This window comes from Psammomys obesus, unplaced genomic scaffold, assembly GCF_907164565.1.
Source record: "Psammomys obesus unplaced genomic scaffold, mPsaObe1.curated_primary_1811, whole genome shotgun sequence".
NCBI classification, from domain to species: domain Eukaryota; kingdom Metazoa; phylum Chordata; class Mammalia; order Rodentia; family Muridae; genus Psammomys; species Psammomys obesus.
Genome location: NW_026596134.1, coordinates 19,827,286 through 19,854,892, shown reverse-complemented (window position 1 = coordinate 19,854,892; position 27,607 = coordinate 19,827,286). Strand labels below are relative to the sequence as shown.

At 40.2% G+C, this 27,607-nt stretch overlaps 1 protein-coding gene across 1 annotated transcript in view; it reads right to left on the bottom strand.

Annotated features, from left to right (window-relative positions):
• The window catches only part of Cep128 (centrosomal protein 128), a 303,943-nt gene that overhangs the window by 262,491 nt on the left and 13,845 nt on the right, over window positions 1–27,607 (bottom strand). The window contains exons 3-8 of the mRNA XM_055593122.1: window positions 26,093–26,233; window positions 22,355–22,516; window positions 20,499–20,585; window positions 11,930–12,056; window positions 10,600–10,715; window positions 1,506–1,597 (exon numbers count right to left, since the gene is read on the bottom strand). Of these exons, the coding sequence (XP_055449097.1) occupies window positions 1,506–1,597; window positions 10,600–10,715; window positions 11,930–12,056; window positions 20,499–20,585; window positions 22,355–22,501 (569 nt within the window). The 5' untranslated portion in view covers window positions 22,502–22,516; window positions 26,093–26,233. The remainder of the gene's footprint in view (window positions 1–1,505; window positions 1,598–10,599; window positions 10,716–11,929; window positions 12,057–20,498; window positions 20,586–22,354; window positions 22,517–26,092; window positions 26,234–27,607) is intronic.

The following is a 27,607-nucleotide window of genomic DNA, read 5'->3' as shown; positions in this document are numbered from 1 at the left end:
CGCCATTTGGGGACAGGACTCAGGCCTTTATGCACTGTACTGAGTCATCTCAACCGCCCTAGAATTTAACTCTTAAAAAATACAAAAACCATAATTTATTTTTAAAAAATGACCTTCAAAATAAAGCAATTGTTAGTTTCAATGACAAAAAATGAAAGAGTGAGGAATTCTTGTATTCCGTGATGGCTTTTGGGAACTCTCGAAAACTGGCAAAGTACAAAGGCAGGGGCTGTTTAACTCCAGGCTTTCAAAGATTGCAAGCAGTCTAAGATATGAGATTCTAAATGGCTTGTTTCTATGCACAGACAAGTTTCATGTTCTATTTTTTTTCCTTGAACTGTAAGAGTCAGTAAACAAACTAGGTAGTCTCTATGTCTGTCTGTGTGTCTGTCTCCTCTCTCTCCCTCAAATATTAAAGGACATCTTCTTTGCTAATGTCTCTCATAATGTATCTCATTATAATAGCATTCTATTAAGTAAACATATTTACATAAATCTGAAATTTCTTTCTTTCTTACAACCAACTTTCCTGCTTTCCTCCTCTAAAGTCAGGTAAGTTGCATAGACTATGCTGGATATATTTGACAGCTAGAGTTTGAACTCACTGCAGCACGAATCAGTGAGTCATGATAAGCCATACATTCAAAGGACTTTGAAGCTGGGTACAGTTGTGCACGCCTATAATTCCAGCACTCAGGGAAGCAGAGGCAGGTGGATCACTGTATGTTCGAACCCAGCCTAGTCTACAAAGTAAGTCCAGGACAGCCAAGGCTACACAGAAAAAAAAAAAAATCAAAGGGTTTTGAACTGTTCTATTAATAAATATTAGAGTAGGGCATAGTTCAGTTGCTAAAATGCTACTCACACAACCACAATGACCTGTATCATTCCCTAGCACCTGCGTAAAAAGCTGGGCACAGTAACACGTGCTTGTTATCCTAGCACTTGGCATATAATGACAGGAAAACCCCTAGAAATTGCTGGCCAAGTACCCTAGCCTAAGCAGTGAACATCAGGCCCTAGTGGGAGAAACTATCTCCAAAATTAGGGTACCAGGATGAAGAGATGGTTCAGTGATTAAGAGCATTTTTGTTCTTGTAGAAGACCGGGCCAGGCCACTCACAACTGCCTGTAACTCCAGCTCCAGGAGATCAGGCACCTCTTCTGGCCTCCAAACAGACAAACAGACACACACACCAAGCACATAAATGAACAAGACATACACACATACAATTAAATGAAAATAGTCTCCTAAAAATAAGGCTGATGGCTCCTAAGAACACCCAGGTTTGACCTACAGCCTCCATTTTCACACACACATATCTGAACGTACAGGAACATACATGTACAGGTGCATATAAACACACACAAAAATAAATTTTAAAATACTCATATAAAAGCCCAATATTATTTTCTTAATCTATATAAACATGTCAATTACAAAATGAATATATTCTCTGGATAATAATCTATTGTGCCCAAGGAAAAATCTGTCCCCATTTTACCGGTTTCTTCTGGAAAACTCCCTGTTGAAATCATCTCCAAGCCGAGCTTGTTCACTGCTGAGGTCTCGGAGGGACTGGTGAAAAGCATGGAGCTACAAAAGCAAAGCACATTTGGCTTCTTAGGGTTCTGCTAGTTCTCCCATAATGAACCAATCATAGTAAGAACTCCTAGAAAAATAACCAAATTTGCCACCATCATCAGTAATCAATAAACACTTGTCATTAGGACATGCCTCTCAAAGGTCAGTCTAACAGTGGCCATCATACTCCCCCTAGCACAGCAATTTCACTCCTTATGTATAGTCTAGAGATGTCGAGTATTTCAGAACTACAAGTTCTGTGGTCACTGTCATTCCTGCCACTGAAGTGCAGAACTAACCATAGCAAATGAACATGCTGTATTACAATAAATCTTCATCACAGCAGCCCACACACCTAGTTGGCCAACATCACTTGTCAAGACACTATTACTTACACATGAGGAACCACGTATAATAAAGCATGCACCACATTATTCCTAACAAGAATGCTAGATTCGGCCCCATAGTCCATCAAGAGCAGAACAGAATATTTCACATGTATTCTTTGAGATCACCCAGAAGTGCAAATGCTATCAAAACAACTACAAATTAAGAAGACTGGATGGCAAAGCATGATGATGTACGATACTATTCAGTTTATACACAGTTGTAGGAGGCAACAAGCAATCAAACACAGCCAAGACATTCTTTAAAGCAAAGAAATAATGAATGGAAGTCAGGATAAGGCTGAAGAGATGGCTCAGCAGTTAGGAGCACTGGCTGCTCCTCCAGAGGACCTGAGTTCAATTTCAGACAATAGCATAATGACTTAAAACCACCAGTTTCAGGGGATCATATGTCTTTTTTTTTTTTTTTTTTTTTTTTTTGCCTATGTGGGCACCAAGCATGCACATGTTGTACAGACATACATGCAGACAAAACACCCACATACATAATACTGTTTTTAAAAAAACTTTTTTGTTGTTTTTAAAGTCAGGACAGGGTATACCCATACCTGAAAGAAGGAGCCTAAGAGACGCTTAGGAGGGTAAACAGTCTATTTTCTTGTCCTTGGTGGTGAATACATGGCATTCAATCTATTGTGCCTTAGACATAAATATATACACTTTACATGTGTATGTGTGCTACCATTTACAATAAAATAATTTTAAGTTACAAAGATTTACTAAAACAAGAAACATTCATTTCAATAAATGTTCATTGGACAGCTAATAAGTGCCAGAAAGCTGCTGGGAAATAGGCATATGACAAGCTAATGTGAGAGAAAAGCATATAAACAGAGCATTAAATTTTCATTGGAACATTCGGAGCACACACAGTTAAGAAGAGACAAACAGGCTTAGGGATAAACGAAAAAGGAGAAGTGAAGCAGATGAACTACAGAGTCCACTTAGCTTCGCCATCAGGAGGTAGTAAACTCCCAACTTGTGAGACAGAACCTGAGGATCCCTGCCTTCCCCATCAGCAATCTAACCTTCAACACCTATCAATTGTATCCGTTTAAGAGCTTTAAAATCTACTTCTTCCTCTCCAAATCCTTATATCTTAATCCAAATGACCATCACTTCACATCAGAACACACGGCCCTAATTCATGTGTCCACAAATTTCTGCAGTTGAAACAGACTGGTCCTCAGCTCTCGTTCATCTTTCTGCGTGTGGCATGCCTTAAAGCGCCCAGAAGTGCTGTCTTCCCTCTTGCCAAGCTAAGTGTCGTAGCTCAGAGGACTCTATCCGTTTTCAGACCTCCACTCACTCAGCCTTTCTTCAAAGCTTTCTATGACTGAAAGAGGGCACATGTCCACCACACCTTCTGCCCCACGGCATGTGTTTCTTTCCATGCTAGTGTGCATCTCGAGTCATATCACTAATGTACTTACTTAATCAATATCTAGCTACCCCAATCCAGAATATAGACTCAATGGAAAGGAAAGGGTTTTGCTCATTATTGATTCTAAGTATAAACACTTTCCCAAAATCAAAAGAACTAAGTACAGAAAGTGAAAAATAAATGAGTAACGTTAAAACAGTCCTCTCTGCTGTTTAACCCTACAGTCTATACTAGCAAGTTATACTTATCAAAAAATACTACAGTCACGGGGAAATTCCTACAAGGTGTTTTCTAAGGCCTTTGATCTGTTTTCTATTATGCTGCAGCAAGCAATGGCCTCAGATGAGTATCCTGAAACCACCTTTGTGCACCCAACCCTGAAACTATCAACACAAGCATGCCTAAGCTGAAGCTGCTCTTATCCCTTTTCTAATTAATTTAGCTACCTAAGGCAATCAAGGAAAAACTCAGCTCTGGAAAGAAAAAACAAAAACAAAAACAAAAAAAAAAAAACAAAAAAACGAACTTTAAGAAGAAGAGAAAGAAATACACTATAGATGATAGAAACTTACTGCTTCAAAACTCTTTTATTGGACACTGCTGCTAAGGTAGAAGTCTGGCATTACCAGATAGCCCCTGAGTTCTGTGCAAAACTAATGGACACTAATGGACTCCGTTCCTTGTCAGGGTTTCCTCCTCTCCCCGTGATCTGGGGAAACAAACCCCAGATACTCTAAGGAGACTCTTACAGCTCTCAGTGAAAATTACAGGCCCGATCCTTTTCTGATAAGAAACCTATTCAGTGTGCACCTGGGGATTCCTGGAAACATCCACCCTATGCTAATGAGACCTTGGCTTTCAGCACATAACTTTTATTTAGCCCTTCCCACCCATAGGATAATTAAGTGCTGTGTACGCCTTCTTATGACAGCACTGTACCAATGCATACAAATGAAGTATCCCTAGCACCCTTAGCCCCAGCAAATCAAGCGCATTCACCCTCAAAACTCCTCCTACTGCCCAAGGTTTATAATGTCCCTGATTTACAAAATCACTCACTTGTTCTCTCTCTCTCTCTCTCCCTCTCTTTCTCTCTCTCTGTCTCTCTTTCTCTCTCTCTCTCTCTCTCAATCCATTCCTCCACCATGATTACCTTCTGGGGAAGGATGAGCTCACCTCCTCCCTGAAGATTCACTGATGGATGCCCAGGGCCTCGCTGCTAGCCAGGGAGAGGAGGTGAGGCGCTGACTGCCAACTAAGCGGCTGGCAGGACCTGTGTTCCGGCCATGAGCCCACAAGGCTCGGGCATCTGCCTACATCTTGAGAGAAGGGAACCTGAGACTCCCAGGTTCCACCCATTTTCTGCCCGGAGGCAGCAGCATGTGGGCTGGCCAGAGAGGAACATGCACTTGGGGCAACAGTGATGGGCACTCCAAACAACACTCTTTGGGGAACACCTTTTCAAATGTCTTAATATAAAGTAGTTCCAGTAGTTCCATCAATTACTCAACAATCCAATAACATCAATAGTAGAAACAAATCAGTCAATCAACCATACAAATGAGGTGATACTCTTTTATAAAAATAACTCATAAGCAAAGAGACTGAAACTTTAGCTGGTCCGCACAGCTGAGTTAATAATATACCTTGAGGACACTTAAGACCTGATATCTTTCTGTTTTAATTAGGGTTTCTATTGCCGCAACCAAAGGGTAAAGTTTATTTCACCTTGTAGTCCATTGCCCAAAGGGAGTCAGGCCATGACTGCAGCTGATGCGGAGACGATACAAAATAGTGCCCACTGGCTTGCCCCTCATGGCTTGCTACATTCTCACGCCATCTGGGAGTACCTCTGAGGGAAGGCATCGCCTACAGTGAATGGGCCCTTCCATGCTTGCTTACAGGCCAGTCTTATGGAGGCATTTCTTAACTGAGATTTCCTCTTCCCAGATATGTCTAGGTTTGGGTCACTCTCAAGAAAACCAACCAGACATCCGCTGTGTACTCAGCCTCCTTGTGTAACCTGTCTTTAAGGGAACAATGAAAATAATCAACCTTACTTTCCTTGAATTTCCCACATAATCTATAGCTTTCATCTTAAGTTATGTTTTCTTCCACATCCTTGACCCAGAGAATAATGCATGTCTGTCTGTATATGTGTGTGTATGCTAATCATTTGTGGAAAACAGAAAAGAGGTCAAAACCAACCTTACATGACAAATACCTGCACAAATATTGGAAACAGCATACTGCTTGATAATGGCATTTTGCAGTGGTACTGACTTCTTTAGGATCAGCTGAGGTCAATTTTAGTCAATGACTTAATCCCTTGCAAAACTGTTCCAGGCAGGGGTGGTTCATGCTTTTAATCCCAACACTCAAAAAGCCGAGGCAAGTGGATATCTGTGAGTTTGAGGACAGCTTGGTCTACAGAGCAGGGCTACACAGAAAAAAACCTATCTTGGGGGAAGAAAAGATTTCTGTAAAGTATTCCTCATTCCTGCACAAATTTTTCTGTACTGTATACTACATACAGAGCAAAGCCCTTTGTTAGGGACAGACAAGTGACAGGGACATATAAGTTATATATAACAGACAAACTACAGACTGGCCAGAAATCACAACTGTACAGACAGAAGGCACGAGGAGAGACGTGGAGGATTCAAACATGGGCTCACCCTTGGCCAAATTAACCCAAGGGAAGTGTTTATTATTGGTGCCTCAGAGGCTATCTTTACTGTGTGTAACTGATGAATTTGTTCAAATCTGGACCAACTTGGCAAAACAGCAGCTAACTTAGCAGGGCTTTCTCAAGAATGAATCACCTGCACGGGAAATGAACTCAATGTACGAGCTAGTACTGTCAACTTGATACAAGAGTTATCTGAAAGGAAGGAACCTCAATTGGAAAAAGAAGATCCTCCATTATATCTGGCTCTAGGGCACTTTCTTAATTAGTGATTAATGAGGGAAGGCCCAGCCCATTATGAATGGTGCAATCCCTGAGCTGGTGGTCCTGGGTTCTTTAAAAAAGTGGGCAAAGAAAGCCATGAGGAACAAGCAGTAAGCAGCACCCCTCCATGGCCTCTGCATCAGTTCTTGCTTCCAGATTCTGCCCTGTTTGAGTGTCTGTCCTGACCTCCTTTGATGATGAACACTGATATGAACATTTAAGTCAAACAAATCCTTTTTTTCCCAAGTTGCTTTGGTCATGGTGTTTCATCACAGCAACAGTAACCCTAAGACACTCATTTTTATTTTTATTTTTTATTTTTTTATTGTTTGAAAGTTCCATACATGTATATAATACATCTGGGTCAAAGCCACCATCATTTGTCCCTCCCAATTCCATGTACTTTGTTTTTAAACCTACTAAGTATACCTAGTGCTGTATAGGCATGGGTCTAGAGAATGTATAGCCTTTCAGGGATTCATTCATATAAAAAAAAAAAAAAAAAAAAAAAAAAAAAAAAAAGGTGTCACACTGCCAACAGCTCCTCAGATAGGGGTGGGGCTTCATGAGCCTCTCCCCTTCTATGCTGGGACTTTGACTGGCTTGATCTTGTATAGCTCTTTAGAATAGCTGCTGTGATGTTGTGTGTGCAACTGCCTTGTCATGCCTGCCAAATACTTTGTTGCTGCATATGCCTACTACCTCAGGCTCTGACAAGCTTTCCACTACTGTTACCATAATGATCCCGGAGCCTTGGCAGGGGAGTGTAAGATATAGATGCCCCATTTAGAGCTGAGTATTCCAGCCTCATTATATGCACATTGACCATCTCTAGGTCTCTGTATTCAAAAATCACTGACTACAAAAAAGAAAGAAAAAAGGCCTCTCTGACGAGGGTTGAAGTATGCTCTATTCAACAGATTTAAGGGTTAATGGATACACAACCTTGGGGGAACGAGTGACAGGTTCTTTCTCTGTCCATTTACGAGACATAGGTGGTCATGTGATTTTGGCTCAGTTCATGGTACCAGACATGACTCCATCTTGTGGAACAGGTTTTAAACCCAACTGGAAAGTGATGGATCACTGCTCTGACACTGGTGTCACTATTGCCCCAGTGGGTCATTTTCCCAGGCCAGTTGTTATTATAGCTTTCAGAGTCCACAGCTGAGTAAGACTGTTGATTATTTTTCTCCCCTGGTACCATATATAGACCTTCCTAGAACTATAAAAGCTAACAAGTAGAGATGAAATTTTCAGATGAGAACTATTTCTCCATTTCTCAGCTAGTGTGAATACACTAGTTTTTAATCTCTCCCTGTCCAATCTCAAGCATAACTAAGAGTAATGGTACTAGTTTGTAAGTTGGGGCAGTGGGAAAATATTATGGGACAACACTGACAAACAGCTCAAAAAAAAAGGTAGCCCAAACCTGGGACTTAGCAGTTTTTATTTGGCAGCCTATGAAATCTGGAAGAATCACTGTCCCCGTTATAAGGTAACTATACTAGAACTCGGTGTGTGTGTGCATATTTTTAGGAAGCTTCTGTAGTAGTAGGTTTCTGCATGGCTTTTTCAAATGCCTTCAGTATTAGTTTTCCTCCCCCATACTCTCTTCTACCCAGCCCTCCCAATAGCCCATTTAACCCTTTGTTTTACTACTTTCCTCTCCTAGCTCATACCACCTACATTCTTCTATTCCCCTACCTCACATTCAATCCACTTACTACCACATGGCTTCTTACTAGTTTTACTAGTTTCCTCACTTCTGTGTATTCACTACAATCGAAACACACATATCCAGCTCTGGCAAGACACTGTTCACTGCCCACTAACCATCCTTAAAGTCCACCCAACAGCCCCAACAGGCCCCCTCCACTGCGCTCCATATTCCAGCCCACAATTCTGGCAGAAGGCTTCTTGTTTTACCAGAGGCCACACTAATACTAGGAACTCCAGATAAGATACAGCCCTCCATCTGTTAATAGTCCTTAAGGCCCACCCAACAGGCCCCAACAGCACCTCCTCCCCTGGGCTCCATACTCCGATTCACAACTTTGGCAGATGACTTCTGCTTGATTGGAGGCCATGTCATACTAGAAACCCCAGAGACCAAGCAGGTACCCAGAACCACAGAGTCACTCAAGTACCTGGAACCCCAGGGGCAACAATGGCACCTAAAATCCCAGAGAACACACAGGGTGAAAAACCCCCAGTGGAAGCCTGGTGCCAGGGTGCACTCCTGTAATCCCAGGACCTGGAGAATCAGCGACAGGTGGATCGCTGTGAGTTCAAGGCCAGCCTGATCTATAAAACGAGTCTAGGACAGTCAACATGACACAGAACTCTGTCTTAAAAAAAAAAAAAAAAACAGTGGAGACACAATACTAGACCTGAAGACTCACTGGTCACCAGAGGCCCAGGCCACTCAGCCTAGAAGACCAGAAAGGAAACAGAAACCAAGAGAAAAAAACATCCATCTAAAAAAGATAAACTCAGAAATCAGGCCCTAAACCTATAATAATCCTAAACTCAGATGACCAGAGGCCAACATAAGAACACAATCAACAAGAGCCAGAGCAATATGGGACCACAGAGCCCAGCTATCCTGCTATAACAATCCCTAGATATTCCAACACAGCTAAGCAAAAGAAAATGGCCTTAAATCCAATCTTACGAGGATAACAGAGGCCCTTAAAGGGGAAATGAATAAATCTCTTAAAGAAATCCAGAAAAAGACAAACAAGTGAAGGAAATGAATATATAAGCCATAAAGAAAACACAAACTGAGGGAATCCTGGAGATGGAAAATGTAGGTGAGTGAACAGTAACTACAGGCACAAGCATCACCAACAGAATATAAGAGATGGAAGAGAGAATCTCACACATAGACGATACGACAGAAGAAAATGATACATTGGAGAAAAGAAATGTTAAATCTAAAAAGTTTCTGACATAAAACATCCAGGAAATTTGGGACACTACAAAAAGACCAAACCTAAGAATAACAGGAATAAAAGAAGCAGAAGATTCTCAGCTCAAAGGCCCAGAAAATATTTTCAACAAAAATCATAGAAGAAAATTTCCCTAGCCTAAATTAAAGAGATGCCTATAAACATACAAGAAGCTTACAGACTGCCAAATAAATTGGACCAAAAAAGAAAGTCCCCCCCATTACATAATGATTAAAACACTAAATGTATAGAACAAAGAAAGAAGATTTTAAGCTGCAAGAGAAAAAGGCCAACTAACATATAAAGGCAGATAGATGAAAATTACACCCGCCTTCTCAACATGGGCTCTAAAAGCCAGCACGGCCTAGACAAATGTCTTGCAGACTCACCAAATCTAAACAATATCTATCCACAAATCCAGACCTATAGAAGATACTAATAGAAAAATGCCAATCCAAGGAGGTTAACTTGGTTTACACCCCCCCAAAAAAAAAACCCCACAGGAAATAATTTCACACCAGCAAAACCAAGAGAAGCACACACACACACTCACACATATTCACACACTAACACCACCACTACCAACATCAAAACAACAGGAAAAAACACACAAATCTAAAGATCTAAAGATTCAACGATAGCACCAATATATGACAGAGAACAAACAGTTTCTTTGAGGATCTGGGTTGCCTTATTCAGAATGATTGTTTCAATTCAATTTATCTGTTAATTTCAATTTTCTTTATGGCTGAATAATATTCTACTACTACATGTACCACATTCATCATCCACTCATCCATCTAGATTGTTTCCATTCCTGGATACTATGAATTTGTTGTCATTTGTTTCTTTGATCTAACCACTCTGGCTGGGATAAAACTAAACTCTCAAAGCAGCTTTAATTTGCAGTTCCCCTTACAGCTAAGGCTGTTGACCTTTTTAAAAATATTTTTTGATCATTTCTATTTCTTTTTTTCTTTTTTTTTTTTTTTTCAAAATAGATGTATGATACAGATTTGTAGACTGAAAATATATTCCTAAATTGTAAGAAACATTTTCCTGGTAGGGACAAGGGCAAAAGACCAGGCATAAAGGAAGGGTATATGGGACTTGTCTGCACTGGAGAACTCCTCTCAAGCTTAAAGAATACAATAGTATTTGTACATTAAAAATAAAATATCTTTGGCTTAAAAAGAAAAAAAATCAATGCAAAGATATTGATGATCAAATTCTTAGTTAAGATATGCCCACTAGTGTCAGTCATTTATATAGAAACACAGGATGTGACAGATAAACTACACAATGTTACAAAGTACCTGGACGGTGTTGTCTTTCTCCTGAACAAACCGAATACCAGTTCTGGATCTGTTTCGTTTAAGACCCTGTGGATCATAGTCCTTCAGAGGTGAAGTAGGTGTAAAGCGGAGACTCTCTTTCCAATGTAAAAAGAAAAGGGGGGGGGGCATTAAAACACTGCATGAGAATAATCTAAAATTCCACTTGATACCTGCTGACCAGACATAGAGATATGCAGGTACTCTTAGCCTAGAGCTCCCAAGTAACATGCTGTAGCCACAAAGATCACAACATTGCTCTTAAGGCAGACAAAATGAACAACAAACATAGCCTGAAAACAGAACATGCCAAAGGGTCCAATTTTTAACACTGTCCCAAGCATCAACATTATTTTCTCCTACATAAAATAATTATTAAATACTTATAATCTTTATTTTTCCCCTAAAACATCCCACTAATAAAATCAAATCCTACAAATATTAAGTCAATTAATCTAAAGACAAAATACTGCATAGCAATCAATAGACAGACTACATAAAAAATAAACAATAGTGTCTAATTTTAATTGCTACTATGAGTCATAGCAGTATTCACAACTCAAGGTGCCAATATTCATCTAATTAAATCACTCCCATCACTGTACATTTTCAAATATGATTCTCAGCACAAGGAAATATGAGATTAATTATAAGCAAACAGTGTTTAATAACTTTTAACCCAACCATTGGCATCTAGCTCAACACCAAGGCTAAAAATAAAATCTACCTGCTTTTAACGTGAGTTACAGCATAGTTGATAATCATAAATTTTAAAAACTACTATGCCAGGACAAGATCAGAAAGAAAACATACCACAAGGTAAACTGGATTTGTTTTGAAGCTTGGGCAGCAATTAAAACTGAGGCTGTATTGAGTAAAGCTACAGAGTCTGAGAAAAATAAAACTCACCAACCCAGACTATCAAAAGCCCTTTGTAAAAAATATGCACTACTAGCCGAGTGCAGTGGCACACGCCTATAATCCCAGCACTTGGGAGGCAGAGACAGGTGGCTCTCTGTGAGTTCAAGGCCAGCCTGGTCTACAAAGCAAGTCCAGGACAGCCAAGGCTACGTGGAGAAACTCTGTCTTGAAAAACCAAAAAACAAACAAAAAAGTAAATAAACAAAACCCACCACACTGTCCAACAACTGCATGTACTGACCTTGTATATGTATATAATATACGTGTTTACAATCTTGTACATACACTGTATCTCTTTAAGAATTAAATGCATTTGCATTTGGTTTGTATTCAGAAATAGTTTTGAAAGTTAAAAAGGAAAAAAGGCTTTTAGAACACATGAAGTGCTTACCTGTCACAGTGCCACTATCAAGGTCGCTTGCACTCAGGCTGATGACAGAAACACTTCTCCCTCCTGAGTTTCTCTGTAAGCGCTGACTCCTCAGTTGGCTTATGGACTGCTCCAAATTTTCCTTTAACTGAAGAAAACACTGAAGAGTTATTGTTCTTAAGTAACTGTTTCTGAAATATGACTTCCTGAAAAAAGAAATTGCTATCAGAGGAATTTTGAATTGAGTCATGTTAGGAAATAGAAAAATTAATAAACATAGGTATTTGAAGAACAAATGCTAAGGTCTGGCTTATCATGGTATCTAGCACTACCTTATCCCATCTTCCTATTGCCAGAAAGAGGCGCCCCACCTTGTTTAAGGTCTTGAAGACTAGACTGAAATGGCTAACTCACATAGGTGGAGAAACATAACAAGGCCAGCCAACACACTGGAAGGAAAAGAAAAAGCATTCTTCTAAACATTCTGTCAGAAAGCCCAAACCTGTAAGGCTGGGCCAGGAACAGTTACTGAAAAGACTGAGGCTGTTACAACAAGGTGAACACCAAGCAGCACCAGAACCCCACATCCACTCTCTGTGAGAACAAACATCAGCACATACCAGGGACTGGTGGTGTTAAGGAACCCACGCTCGCACGCGCACACATATGAACACCTGGAGCACTTAAAGAGCTACAAGTGTGAGCCACCATGCCTGGGATTCATTATTATTTCAGTGGTACACATTCAGAAAAGGTACAGCCCTGGAGGAACAGAACTCAGTAAATAAGATAGATTGACTAAAGTAAACTTTTCTACTTTATAGTGTGGATGACGAAACATATAGTGAAAGAAGTTAGGTATTGGTATTTGCTATTCATAAAAAGACCAGTACAGATACTTTCTTTTTGTCTAGAGTGCTCTCAAACTACAAATGCTGACAGTCTAAAAGCAAGCTGTCATATATAAATGTGTTTGCTTTGGAGAGACATTCTTTAGATTCTTTAAATTGGAGTTATAGGAATACAAATAATAGTAAAATCTTTTCTGTTTGTGTTTTCTAATTGTGACTGAACCTGTAACCCTGGACATGTAATAAAAAATAAAAAAATAAAAAAATAAAAAACAAGAACAAGTCCCTCTGTGGAAGGCTCCTGTCTGTTCACTGTCTTCTACTTCTGATGTCTATGCTGTTTGCCCTTGTGAATGAGGATTAAGCCTCTTCCCTAGGGTCCTTCTTGTTGTTTAGGTTCTTTAGGACTACCCAGTAGGGATGGAAGCAGAAGCTGAGACTCACAGCCAAACTTTGGGCAGTGTGCAGGGAATCTTAAAGGAAGAAGAGGGAGCTAGAAAGACCTGGAGGGAACAGGAGCTCCACAAGGAGAGCAACAGAACCAACAAATCAGGGCCCATGGGGTCTGCAGAGACTGATGCTCCAACCAAGGATCATGCATGAAGAGGACTTATAACCACTGCTCAGATATAGCCCATAGACTCAGTCTCCATGTGCTTTCCTTATGCCCTGGAGACTGATCATTAAGTCATATTTTATATTTTCTTGGGCCTTCTTTTTGTACCCTTTATGATCCCCTATCTTTAAGCTACATTTTCAGAGAGTTACTAAGTCTATAACAAAAAGTGACCTTGAATCTGTAACCTATTCTCCAGCCAGTCAGTTTGTGAATTGTCTCTGTTTACGCTGCACCAATTATACTGTTTGAGTTTGCTCAGGAGCAGACACCCCAAGGAGATTCCTCGAGTAATGGCCTCATCTAGCAATGTGCCTTCTCTGTACTTAATGATCTCCAGGGCATAAGGGGAGCAGGGGCTGTCTCTGACATGGACTCTGTTGCCTGCTCTTTAATCACTTCTCCCTAGTCAGGGGAGAGGAAGAAGATGCAGGCAGTCCTGATGAGACTTGATAGGTTGGGGTCAGATGGTAGGGGAGTAGGGCTTCCCCTTTCTGAAAAATAGGGGAGGGGAATGGGGGAAAGACGGAAGTGGGTGGAACCAGGAGGAGATGAGGGAAGGAGCTACAATGGGCATATAAAGTGAATAAATTTTTAAAAAATAAATTCAAAAATCAAACAAATAATCCATACGTTTTGGATAAGCATTAATCTGTCTTTATTTTGAGAAACAAATAAATAAAGAAGCAAGAGCTGCAAGGCTCCCCTGACCATCACCTAACTCACTCCTCTCTCTTCTTGCCGAATCCCTATCTCCTCCCTGGGCAACCTTGTCAGCAATGACCCTCAGCTGGGGAAGGCTATCCCACCCTACCCCAAAGGCCCCCTGGGAGGATATATTTTTAAAGATGCAGAACAGAAGAAATAAAGCATCACTTCAAAATCTAGGAACAATAAAAGGTACTGGAAATTGATCACTCTAGAAACAGGATAAATTTTAGAACAATATCCAAACTTTCCATAGATGGGTAGCGAGACGGTTCAGCAGTTCAGAGCACTGGCTGTGCAAGGCGGCAGGAGAGAACCACCTCCTGGGAGTTGTCCTCGGACGACAGCCGGAGGTGTACGTGCGCACACCTCCACACCCAGAAATAAAATAAACCTCAAAGGAGCTTAGCAAATGCTTGATAATGGGGATTTTCAGACAAATTCAAGAAATTGCAACTAAATACTTAGCAAATATCCAAAAACATTATTTAGTCCTTAAATATTAGCATAATCAAGTAGGCGTGATTATGTTCCAAAAGGTTTACTAACTTGTTCAAAGTAACTGAGGGAATTTCTAAGGAAAAAAAAAAATCAGAATTCAATTTCAATTTCAACTCCAAAGAGTACATTTCTTCCATAAGCCTCAAGAAAATTCTTTTTGCATTGTTTTATTTTTTATGACATGTAAGTGCAAGGATGCGTGTATTGTAGAGCCTATAGCAGCACACACACACAAAGGTCAGAGAACAACTTTCTGGAGTCAGGTCTCTCTTTTCACCATTCTGGTTCTAGGGACTGAACTCAGGTTGCCATGCTTGCATGGAAAGCTCCTCTACCCTCTAAGCCCTCTCACCATTCTGCTAGGGGAAAAAAAAGACACAAGAAACTTGGGGATAAATTTTTCAACAAGAGAATAACCTAATTTAAAAATCTGAAGTACACTGATAAAGTGGACTCAACAGAATGTAACTAATTAAATATCTTCCCTACAGACCACCATTACTTAAGTTATTGAAAGACAGGACAGCTCTTACCTTCAAGCACCTAATGAATTAGTGCAAATCAGCCAGGAAAGGAGGAGGAACCTTCTGGGCCATGACAAATGACTAATGTCTGGCTTAAACCACTTTCTGTGGTGTCACCAGGTACTTTTGACAAGTGAAACACATTACATAAAAAGAAAACCCTGGACTTTATTTAATATTCTTGAGAATTCACATACCAGATGGCAACTTCATATTACTCCCAAAGAAATATTTTAATCAAATTATTAGAAAAAAATGCCTATTGATGCAAGCTTCCATGCCATAATTTGATTTTATGTCTTTATTCCATCTTTACCTGTAAAATGTACTTAATTAACCTGCTGGTTTGAAGCAAGAACTATACTTTAATGCTGTATAACTACTTTAGCCTCATCACCATGAGCCCAGATCTACTTTAATGCTGTATAACTACTTTAGTCTCATCACCATGAGCCCAAATCTCTACTGCAGGCAATATTAACTCTATGTTGAATACACAGCCTTCAAGAGATTCCTTTCTTTTTAAATAATTTATTTAATTTTATTTTACGTGCATTAGTGTGAAGGTGTCAGATCCCTTGGAACTGGCTGTACAGACAGTTGTGAGCCGCCATGTGAGTGCTGGGAATTGAACCCAGGTCCTTTGGAAGAGCAAACAGTGCTCTTAACCACTGAGCCATCTCTCCAGCCCTGAGGTTCCATTTTTACAACAGGACAAGAACCCTGTTCTTTCACTAACAGTAACAAAGGGTTCAAGAAGTGAGAGGAAGCTAATCCACTGCATAGCTCTTCCAACACTGAGAAGCGAAACATGTTCTAAATCTACACATTAAATATTAAAACAAAACCTCACTCATCCTCTGTGATGAAAATGTCCTCGGAGCTCCTAGGAAGTTCAGAGTATGAGAAATAACTCAGGGTCAAAAGTCTGAGAATCCCAAGAAGTCCAAGGTACACTGTACAACTAAATATGACCACCAACCAGAACACACACAAGAAAGGCATGTGAAAACCTCTGCTGTGGTGAAGGGGAAAGGAAATGCTGCCACAGGTAACCTGGACTCTACTCCACTGCTGAAGCACTGAGGAGAACCACTGCCTTGTAAGCACCTCCATCCTGGTTGAGTTTCAGACTCCCAACTCCTTCCCAACTCCGTTCTGAAATGGGTTCCATCTCACTCATTCTAGGCCTTGTGCCAGCTGTAATAACGACTTTATGACATTGGTCTTATTCTTAAGAAGTGCAAGTGGTCTCCAAAATCTAGTCCCTCAATGTGTGATCATATTATCCTCCAAACTTTAAATTTAAGGTCCTAATTTTCAGAAATATAAAGTCACAGCATAAAAAGATGGCTCAACATAAGAGCATGAGCAGCTTTTACAGAGAACCGGAATTCACCTCCCAGGACCCATGTTGGGCAGCTCATAACCACATAGAACTCCAGTTCCAGGGGATGCAACATTCTTCTCAACTCCTCAGGCACACACACACAAACACACACACATGCACATAAATAAAAATAACAGCATTGTGAAATTGTAAATAGCCAGGACAGCTCATCGGAGTAGCTTAGCTAAATCCTACTGCTAGGTTCTAAAACACGTCACTGTTGACTATGTTACTTAAAAGACCATAGGCAAGTCACTGACCATTCTGTAACCCAGTTTTCTTATCTTAAAAATAAAAATATAAACACAATTTCTTGTAGCATTGTTAAGATAATAACATTTAAAACCTAAAGTAATAGGAAAATCCCTAAAATGACTACAGAAAGTTAGCCACTGTTCCTGCTAAGACTTCGTGATTCTCCTACACCACTTGACTCCTCAGAGGACTTCACAGGTTATAAGCAAAGAATTAAACTTGGGGTTGGATACAAGAGTCAAAGGCAACTTGCCACAAAGATAGCTGTACAGCCTAGATATCTATACTACTGATGATCGCCAAAGCATGGCGCCAGCCCAGCACCCACCAACAGATGATCAGGACAATGTGACAGATATCATAAATGTGTATGTAAGCAGACACATATAGGCATGCAATGGAATAAAATTCTGCCATGAAGAAAAATGAAGTCATATTATTTGCAGAGAAATGGAGATCATCATGACAAGCAAATTAAGCCAGACTCAAAAGGACTAAATGACATGAAAGTAGAACGGAAGCTATTTGAGAAAAGAAGATCAGAGTCAATGGAAAAGAAGATAAAGGCAGTAGTGGGTGGATGGTGTAAAGATGACCAAAATACATCCATGTGTGAAAATGTCACAAAAGGACTCAAGTTAAAGTGAAATAAAAAGTAAGCTTAGCGTTGGAGGTTATAAAGAGTCAAGGGAACAATAATTAAATGCAGAATATTCTGATTAAAGAGGCTTAGGGCCCTAAAAGATCACAACCTGTAGGCTTTAAAAGACCACAATGAATAATCATTGTAGTTCCCTTGATGAGTAGAACAACTCAGTAGAAAAACACCACAGCAGATATTCATATTTCCAAACTATTCCCTTTAACCATTGATAAACTATGTTCACAGAGTTAAACCACCAACAAGTATTTAAACATACCAACTATATATCCATTTGCTGAGGGTCAATAACAGTCATTCATAAAATCTAAGTTAACAATAAAAGCTCCTGTCTTCCCTAAGGCAAAAATGTTGATTCCATTTTCTAAGAATGGAATTTATATTTTAAAAGAAAAATAACAATTCAAGCAGGCAATTGATATTCATCATGCTGAAATTTTTTAACAGTTGAGTTATCACTGGCTAAAATATATCATTCTATTATAAAGGATATACAAATTAAAAAGTATATTCCAAGGGTTGAGATAGCTCAGACAGTAAAAGCACTTATTGCCAAGCATGATAACCCAAGTCAATCCCTGGAACCCCCCACAGTTAAAGGGAAAATCTACAAGTTGTCCTGAGTTCAACACACATATTAAAACAGGCATGCGCACACACACAATGTATAAATAAAATGTAACTTTTTAAAGACTTGTTTACTTTTATTGCATGGGTATGAGTGTTTTGTCTGTAGGTAAATACACCATGTACATGCCTTGTGCCTACAAAGGCCAGAAGGGGATTCAGATCTTCTGTAACTATAGTTACAGATGGTTACGAGCTGCCATGTGGATGCTGAGACCTGTACTCAGGTCCTCTGTAACAGCAAGTGCTCTTAACCACTGAGCCTCCTCTCCAGCCCCAATAAAATGTAATTTAAACACACAGAGAGAAAGAGACATAGAGAGAGAGAGAGAGGGAGGGAGGAGCAGGGAGGATGGAGAAGCAGCTTGGTTGCTAAGGGGCATACCGTCCAAGCATTAGACCCTGAGTCCAACCCCAGCAACCACACAAAAAGCAAAGTGTGGTGGCTTATAACTGTAATATCAGCCTGGAGAGATGGAGAGAGGCGAATCCCTGAGGCTCACTGTCCAGCCAGCCTAGCACGGCCATTGAGTCCCAGGTCCCAGGGAGAGTCATTGTCTCAAAATGATAAACAGCTCCTGAGGAACAACACCCGAGGATGACCTCAAGCATGAGCACACACACACAAGTGCACCCTCACTCGTACAAAGTTAGACACATTCACAAACACAACACAGTAATTTGGCTTTTTAAAAGATGGAAAGTTGTACCGTGTACTTTGAGGACTTGAAGATAATAAATAAAAAGACCCAGGTAACCCATATAGTGGCATAGTACATAACTTAACAGCAGTTGTAAGTACATAAGTTACATCAGTTGTCAATGAGAGGCCACGAGAATCATTCATGAGAAACCCTTTCTCAGCTGCCTGTCTTCCCTCTCCCCACAATTTCTAAGCAGTAGGTGAAAATCACTACTACGCTGCATCTCACCTGGGCAGCAGAGTAAAGCGGGCTCTGGATGTGGGGCTGGAAGGAAACCAGCCCTGAGGGTGTGAGCATGGAAACTGTGCAGCACAGTAGGCAAGGGAGAGATGTCCTCCCCTACCCTCACCCCTTGCCACCTCTGGCAAGCAGGAGAGCTGGCCCTGGGGTCAGGAGAGCAGGAGAGCTGGCCCTGCCTTCACCTGCTTCAACACTCAAGAACAGGCCCTACACCTCTCCTGGGCAATACAGCAGAGCTGGCCCTGGATGAGGGGGTTGCAGGTGAGCCAATACTGAGGGTATGAGCCTAGGAGAGCCAACCCTGCTTCTTGTCTACAGTGTGGTAGCATGGACAAGGGAGAGATGCCCTCCTCCCCTCTTTGTCCTTCACCAGCTATGGCAAACAGGAGAGCTGTCCCCACGGTCAGGTCATAACAGTGGGAGTGCTGGCCATGCCCCTCACTGGCTGTAACACTCAGGAGTGCAGGCCCTGTCCCTTGCCCAGGCAGCAGGGTAGAGCTGGCGCTGGTTGTAGGGTGCAGTGGGCTGACCAGCTCAGATTCCTCTCAGGCCTAGAACCAGAGCTTTGAACTGGCCCACATCCCAACATCTACCCCATTGATGAACTGCTGGAGTACTGGTCCTACAGATCCAAAACTACAGGATCTCCACGACACAAGGCAACACAGGATATCAGAGAAGAGTCCCAGTGAGGTTCCAGTATTGATAGAGCATTAGAAGCCAGGGACCTCATAACAGACCAAGAACTCATTGCAATGAACATGTGCAAGCAAAGAAGTGTTGACAAAGAGGTGTACTATGGGACACTGTAACACCTTACAGCTTCCACGACAAGGTTTGTTTGTTTGTTTGTTTGTTTGTTTGTTTGTTTCTCTGTTGTGGGGAAGCTTGCAAGAGTGGAGTGTGAGGGTGAGGGTGCTAATACCTGGCTGTAATTCACCTGTAATTCCATCAGGTGATCTGATGACTCCTCTAGCCTTGCCTGGGCCTGCATGCATGTGGTACACATATATACATGCACACCAACACTCACAAACACAAACCTTAAAAAATAATGATAACAAACATGTGTCACTTTAAAACAAACCATCCTCAAAATTCCTACTCCCTTCATGAATGGAATTTGTGGTCCGAGTTTAGCAACTCTATTTAGTCCGTGTCCTTTCTAAGACTAAATCAATGAGGTTAAGTTGAATCCAAGTTGGAAATCTGAGTTCTTTTACCAAATTTAAACTGAAAACAGCAAGGCAGTTTAAAATACATACTTACTAACATCATTATCTACTTCTCTTACTTATATTCCCGCTCCCCTAAATATGCATTTCTATATTGCTATCTACTTATTTACCTAAGTCCCACTCCCCTCAATATGCAGCCCCACATCTTATTTTACTCAATTCCCATTCCGCTAAATAGGCATTTCCATATTGTCGTCTACTTGTCTTACTGAGTTCCCTCTCCCCGAAATATGCCTTTCCATATGGTAAGTAAACACCTGAAGCAACTTCCTTACCTGCTCAATGGCACCTGACTGTCTGATGCTATAGTCTCGGTATTGCCCAAGCATGTGATCCACTTGCTGCAGGTTCCGACTGGTGTCCTTGAGAAAGAGAAAACGCAGTCACCCCAAACACTGTTTTTCTAAACAGTTTTAGTATTGGCAAAGAACTAAATCAACTTTGTAAATGGTACAATATATGCCAGGTAATGCAGGTAGCAATGTACTTCACACATCCAATCAATACACTACTGTGAGAGAATCCCAAATCCACCTGCAATGTATTTATGCAAAATCTGAAGCATATAATTTACATGTCCTTATTCAATGAGGGAAAGAGGAAGAGAAAGAAGGAAGGAGGGAGGGAAAGAAGGAGGGAGATTGGTTGGTTGAGGGAAGAAAAGAACAAAAATGAATCATGAAGAAGCAAATGCCCTCAGGTTTGTAAAGAGAGTGAGTCATTAGATGTCTTATACTCCAGTGACTTCCTCCCTACAGAACTTGATTACGAGAAGAGAAAATGTGCCCTTTATAATGAACAATAAATGTATTTCTAACCAAAACAGTGAGTTTCTACCTAAATATGCTTGGTTTTACATAAGAGATTATAGAGTAGTTTCTTTTGAATATGCCTACTTACTAATGTGTCTCTTTGGCAAGAAGGTTAAGATTCAAACTTTAAAATTCCATGGTTACATTAGCTTAAATAAGTTTACAAAGAATAGATGTTGTTACTCTTATGTACAATTATTGTTTCTCCAACAATTACTCTCTTCCCATCTAGCATACTAACCTAACACAACTCAAGCCAAATTCCCTGTTTATATGTGCAAAGGATTAATTAGCTGCAAATAATTATATTTCTAAGTTTGTTCCCCATGTACACATGCTGTCAGCCATATGCCCTTCTGAAGCTCTTCAAATGGAAAAGAGCACACTGCCCTACTCAAACTTCCAAACACTATTAGCATCTACCTTCAAACCAAAACGCCATTTCTATACAGATTAGACATCCACTGGTAATCTGCTTCCCACAGACTTCTCTAAGAGGCACAAGTGCACAGGCTAGACCATGGTGCTCGCCACTGCTTCACTCCCACAATATTTTACTTGCAGATACAGTTTCATCACAAAACATTCTCAGTAACCTAATGGGTAGTTCAGGTATCATCACTACGGTAACCAGACTAATGGTCTGTAGAACTATGCCCATGTGACTTATATGGCAACAGGGATTCTGTAGATGTGACTAAATACCTAGAGTGGAATTTCACCTGGATTACTGAAAGAACAAGATGAAATCACATGTGTCCTCAAAAGAGACAGGGTGGCTGGCAATGTGGCTCACTGGTGGAGCACTTGCATAGCATGTGCAAAAGCCTTGGGTTGGATCCCCAGTATACCAAAAAAAAAAAAAAAAAAAATACAATCAGCAACAAAAAGGGAAAAGGAGGTGGGCACCGTGGCGCACGCCTGTAATCCCAATGGATCTCTGTGAGTTTGAGATTGGCCCCAGTCTACAGAGTGAGTCCAGGTCAGCCAAGGCAGCACAGAAAAACCCTGTCTCAAAAAAAAAAAGAAAGAAAAGGGAAAAAGGAAAAGAAAGGCAGAAAGGAGGACATAGCCAGCCAAAGCGATGCAGCAGATGTAACCACTGTAACAGCTGGCTTTGAAAGGAAGAAAAGCCCAAGACAGGGACATGAGCAACTACAAAAGGCAAAGGAACAGAGTTTCCTCATTTTACTGACCTACAGAACTGTGAGTTAGTAAACGTGGTTGGTCATTTATTACGGTAATAAAAAAACAATATTCTGACTGTAACCATTACTAGGCTCAGACTATTAAAAAAAAAAAAAAGCTATCAAACCAACCTTTAAAGTACTGGTTATAGTGTTGACCTTTGCAGTGACATCTATTGTAGAATGACTTCCAGCTCTCCTGTGAACTGACCTGGTTGTCAATCGACTCAATGGGTCATTATAGAGGAGGTGGTCTGAATTGCTAGGTGATTCTGCCATTGATGTATACAAATCCTTCAAAATAAATCCAAATCAGTGTCAAGCAAGTAAACAGCTCAGAAGGAAGGAACCCACAACTTACTTTCTGATATTTTAAAGTATTTATTATATAGTCTTTCAGCAAATAGACACACAAGGAAACATGGGAATTCACTGCCCACGTAATTGTTTCCGTGGTTTGCTCTGCCTTGAGAAAAACTGCTCCCGGGTGGTTGTGGTGGGTTATTAACTAGAAGTACCACTTCCTAAGATTTGTGCTCTGCCGCCAGGATTAAAAATACTTTCACATACAATGTCTAACAACACTTGTCAACAGTTCCATCCACAGCAAAACAAAAACTTTCTCTGAAGACCTACACTTTGGGAGCTTAGGTGACTCAGTTTTGACTTCCGGCACCAAAATAAATGCTGGGTAGGGGGAAACAGGGGATCCCCAGAGCAAGCTAGCTAGCTACTGTGGCCAGATCAGCAAGCTCTCGGTTGGAGAAACCCCAACTCAATATATAAGGTGGAGAGCAACTGAGGAAGGCATGGGACCCTGGGACATCAACCTCTGCCCTCTGTGTACACCAGTAGATGTTCGTATGTACTCACACACATGTGAACACGATATACCACACGCACATGTCAAAAAAAGACTCCAGCTCTTAATATTAGTCCTATACCTATTCTAAGCTGTAAGAATGTACATCTAAACATAAAAATATGATAGATACCCTGCAGGAACCGTTATAAGATTCCAGTTTGTGGCAGGATGAAAACTTTCCTACAGTCCAATTAAAATTTGCAGAATTTGGGGAGGGGCATAGGAGAAGATGAGGAAGGGAGGGGGGAGGGAGAAAGAAAGGAATTGGGTGGAAACAAGGGAGTGGGCCACAGCCAGGATACAAATTGAATAAATTGTAATAAATGATAATAATAAAAAAGTGAAAAAAAGATATAAAAAAATTGCAGATTTAAACAAATAATGTGACACAGAAACAAATTTTACAATAATGCATTTATAAAAAAAAATGATGGCTTCAACATCTCCAGCAAAATAAGAAAGCCTACCTACCAAAATATACTTTCAGCAGTGAGAAATTCTCTAAACTTGCTTTTCTCCCACCTTTACTTCAACTGTCTATTTGATTCATATGAAAAATTATTTGTACAAGAAAATATCATTTCAGAAAAATTATTAATAGAAGTTAAAGAAACGAAACACATCTAGAACAAAACAGTACCAGAGAAATCTAGATTGAGCAAAGCAAAAGCTTACTGAGTAGAAGTCCAATAATTTCATCTTCTGTTTAATAAATGGTTAACTCAGTCTTTAATATAAACTGTTATAATATTCCTAAATTCTATATGGACATTTTTTTGGCTTATTATGTACAGTGTGATGAAATTTCTTTCATGACAGAATATTCTGAGTCTCTGGGACCTTTATTTTCATTGCAGCTTAGAAGTGCTCTAGAGATGATAAAGGACTCTTGCTGTGAATTTAGATTTTTTTTTAAATATTAAATTACAGACTGTCTTCACCACTTCAGAAAAAGAATTCATGAGAAATGCAAGCTCTTCACACAAACTGAGACCACGAGCAGCTGACCACCCTGCAGACACCCTGCATCTCACATGCCCATGCCCTCAGCTTCCTCCTACACCAGCTGCTGAAAGGACTGTTTGCCTTGCCTTTGCCAGGCTGCAACTGCTTAAGCGCCCCTCCCCGACCCTCTGCAAAAAAAAAAAAAAAAAAAAGTTCACACCACAATATCCATGATAGTTGTTCCTAAGTGCAAATGTGATTAGATTAATAAATGTGATTTACCTGGGGCATTAGAGAAGCTCTGGTTGTGTCCGTGACAGTATTTCTAGACACAGTAAGATTATGACCTAATAATTAGTGGATTACTTCCTTCATAGGCTTATACTATAATGGCATTGTTGGGTGTGGTAAAGGGTTAGAACTAGGACGTAGTTGGAGGACTCGGCCACTGTACTCCCTCTTTCCTTACTCCCTGTCCACCAAGAAATGAAGGAGACTGCCCACCACAGTGGCCACCACTGAGATGTTCTGGACAAGCAAGCACGGACTGAAGTCTGTGAAACTTCGAGCCAAGAAGAAAACATCTTCCTCTCTTAAGCTGCTTCTGTCATGTTATCTGTCACAGCAACAACAGCAGTAACCAATGCAAGATCTGAAATGCTTTTAAGACTTTGGAAATCCACATCTGCATCTCTCTCTCTCATGAATTTCTTCAGTGTGTCCTTTTACTCTCTTTCAAGTACTTTCTGTCATTCTCTAGCAGTAGATGCAAAAAGAATCTGTATTCTCCAAGTGCCAGCTACAATGTAAAGTACTTATATGTTTATACAGACAACCCAATTTGAATCATATAGCATAAAATGAACACTGCTGGGCCTGGAGATCCAAGCTTGTAGTAGAGCCAGCACCACACAAACCAGTAGATAATAGATAATAATACTGATAATAAATAGTATTAACTACAACCACTCCCTAACCTACAGAGAACACTGAGGTTAAAAGGTAAGGAATGAGTCCAGCTGCACACAGTGAGTGCTCTTAGCAGGGGCCAATTCACTAGCCTTCACCATCTTCAACTGTGTTCCTTTCACTATACACAATGCTGTTACGTAGTATGTATTAGTAATCTTAACGGTTACTAAGAACTGATAAGCAAAGTAGCAGAATACACTGTGTTCTATATGTGTCTATAGTTTCAACTCCCTCTCATCATTTATCACATGAAAACCGTAAACAGATACAGGAGAAAACATTTCATGAAGAATCCTGAAAACAAATCAAACCACTAGCCCCCAAGTAAAGGGCTTTTGTTTATTAATTTTTCCTGTCATTTACAAATGAGGGAAAGAATAATTATGTCTGGGATCTCTTATCAAAATTGTATCGTCAGTTAAGACAACATCATGGAAAAGAAGGTGACAATGAAAGAAGTGTGCTTACTATTACAGTGGTTGATTGGAACAGAAAACAAAATAACCATCTTTAGGACAACTTGATTCCTGGAAGAGTGCCAACAACGTTCATCTTCATCTACAGTTAATTTTCTTGGATATACTGCACATCATACTCTTCAAGTAAATAGACATTTGAACTTCAACTTGACTAAGAGTACCTAAAGGCCAAATTGCCATGGCTCTTTCTCACCATTTGGGAAAATGACTCAAAATAGTTCACACAGAGTTTAATATGCATACGCACATCATCTAGAACTGATCACTGGTGATAAGTATCACCATAACGTGCTTGGAAGGTTTGAAATAGAACATTATATCGTAAACACAATCCCAAGACTCTCTTAAGTCATCCCCACTCCATGTAATTTCCACCGCATCCCTCCAAGGAGGAAAGACAACATGATTTCATGTGGAGTACCCTATCCCGTGCATTTATCCTTTACCACTGCAGAGGTTTCTCAAATGGTTTTACAGAGCACGCATTGCGACCAAATTATGTTGCAAACAATCTGTAACAGGAAATCATAGTGGAACTAGATAAAATTAAAAACGTTAAATTACTTCTTACCATGACGTAACACAGAAGGAGCAAGTCCTGTCACTTACCACGGCTAGGATTACATACTTTCAATAAGATACGATCACTTTTCAGCATGAGTTTCACAGGTGTGCTCTAAGTGTTCTGCTATTAATTTCAATAACTTTGATCAATGAGAGCTGTTCAGACTCCTGCATCTGGTGGAACTCCTGCAAAGATATCAACATTTAAGGACATAAGCACCTGAGAAATTGCGTGTATTTTTTTTAATCATATGAACATTTGGCAACTATCTTAAGTAATTTTTATAATTTAAATTTCACAAAGAGTAAACTGAAGAAAGACTACGCTTATATAAATAGATTATTTCCAATGCTAATAAAAAGTTGGCACGTCTCTCCACTATTTCTAACAATTGAAAGGCTAAGAATGACTCCCATAGCAAACCTGAATGGAAGCCTAAGTATCACCACACAGAAATCAGCTACTGTGCCATTGATACTTTCCTACCAAAGGACACTGATCTATCATGGGCCAAAGAACTCTTGACGTTGGTGAGAAAGGAAGAAAACAAAGAAACCTTGGCCCCTGGAGTTGGCAAGAGGTATGCACATGTGTCAAAAGCAAGGGTAGACAACAGGCATGCTAATGTGGACAAACGGTTTCTCATGGGCCCCAACACAGACAAACAACTACAGCCATCTAAGGGATGCCGAGACTGCAGAAAGTAGTCTTCCACTCGGGAGAAGCTCCCTAATTAGTTATTATTCAATCCAAGTGGTCGGTCCTGAAATCATATACACGCAATACTGGGCTCAAAACGCTGGTGGTGTGTTGGGGTGTTGGGGTGTGTGTGTATGTATCTACACACGCGCACGTGCACATGCACATGCATAGAAACAGCAAAGAAGAGAAAACCATAAATTTGAGAGGAAAGGGGAGTGAGGTGAGCAGGACATGGGGGAGCTGGAAGAGAGAAAGAAAATGGGGAATGGAGGAAAATCATGCAATTTTATTTTAATGACACTTTTGTAAAGCTGGGGTAGATATATGGAGGGCAGAAATAAGTTTTGAGCACCCCCTCAAAAAGCACAAAGCAGTGGCAATTATGTGTTCTTTATTAACAATAGATGACTTTACACTACAGTTTAAACTTAGTTTTTAATTGTGCTATACCCTAAGATCACTAGCATTAAAGAAAACTGACTCCAAAAATCTCTCTCCCAAGGGAAACTAGCTAATATGTAGAGTCGGAGTAATTTTATATTGAGACATACGCTGAGTGATCATGAAAGAAAATTCACCAAAAACACTCTAAGACATGTAAATTAGACAATGAGGATGTTTTTCTATCCTACTGCCTCCATTAAGTAATAATGTCTGTGGATAGCTGGGTTTCAGAAAAAGAGCACGCCTAAACTCTCCAATGAGTATATACAAATTGATACAACCTGCCTGGCCATCAGCACTCAACTATCTGCCAAAAACTGTTCACACCTTTGACCTAAGAATTACACACCCAAAACTGACCCCTAAACAAAATTCAACTAAAAATTTGTATATAAAGATATTTACTGTGAAGT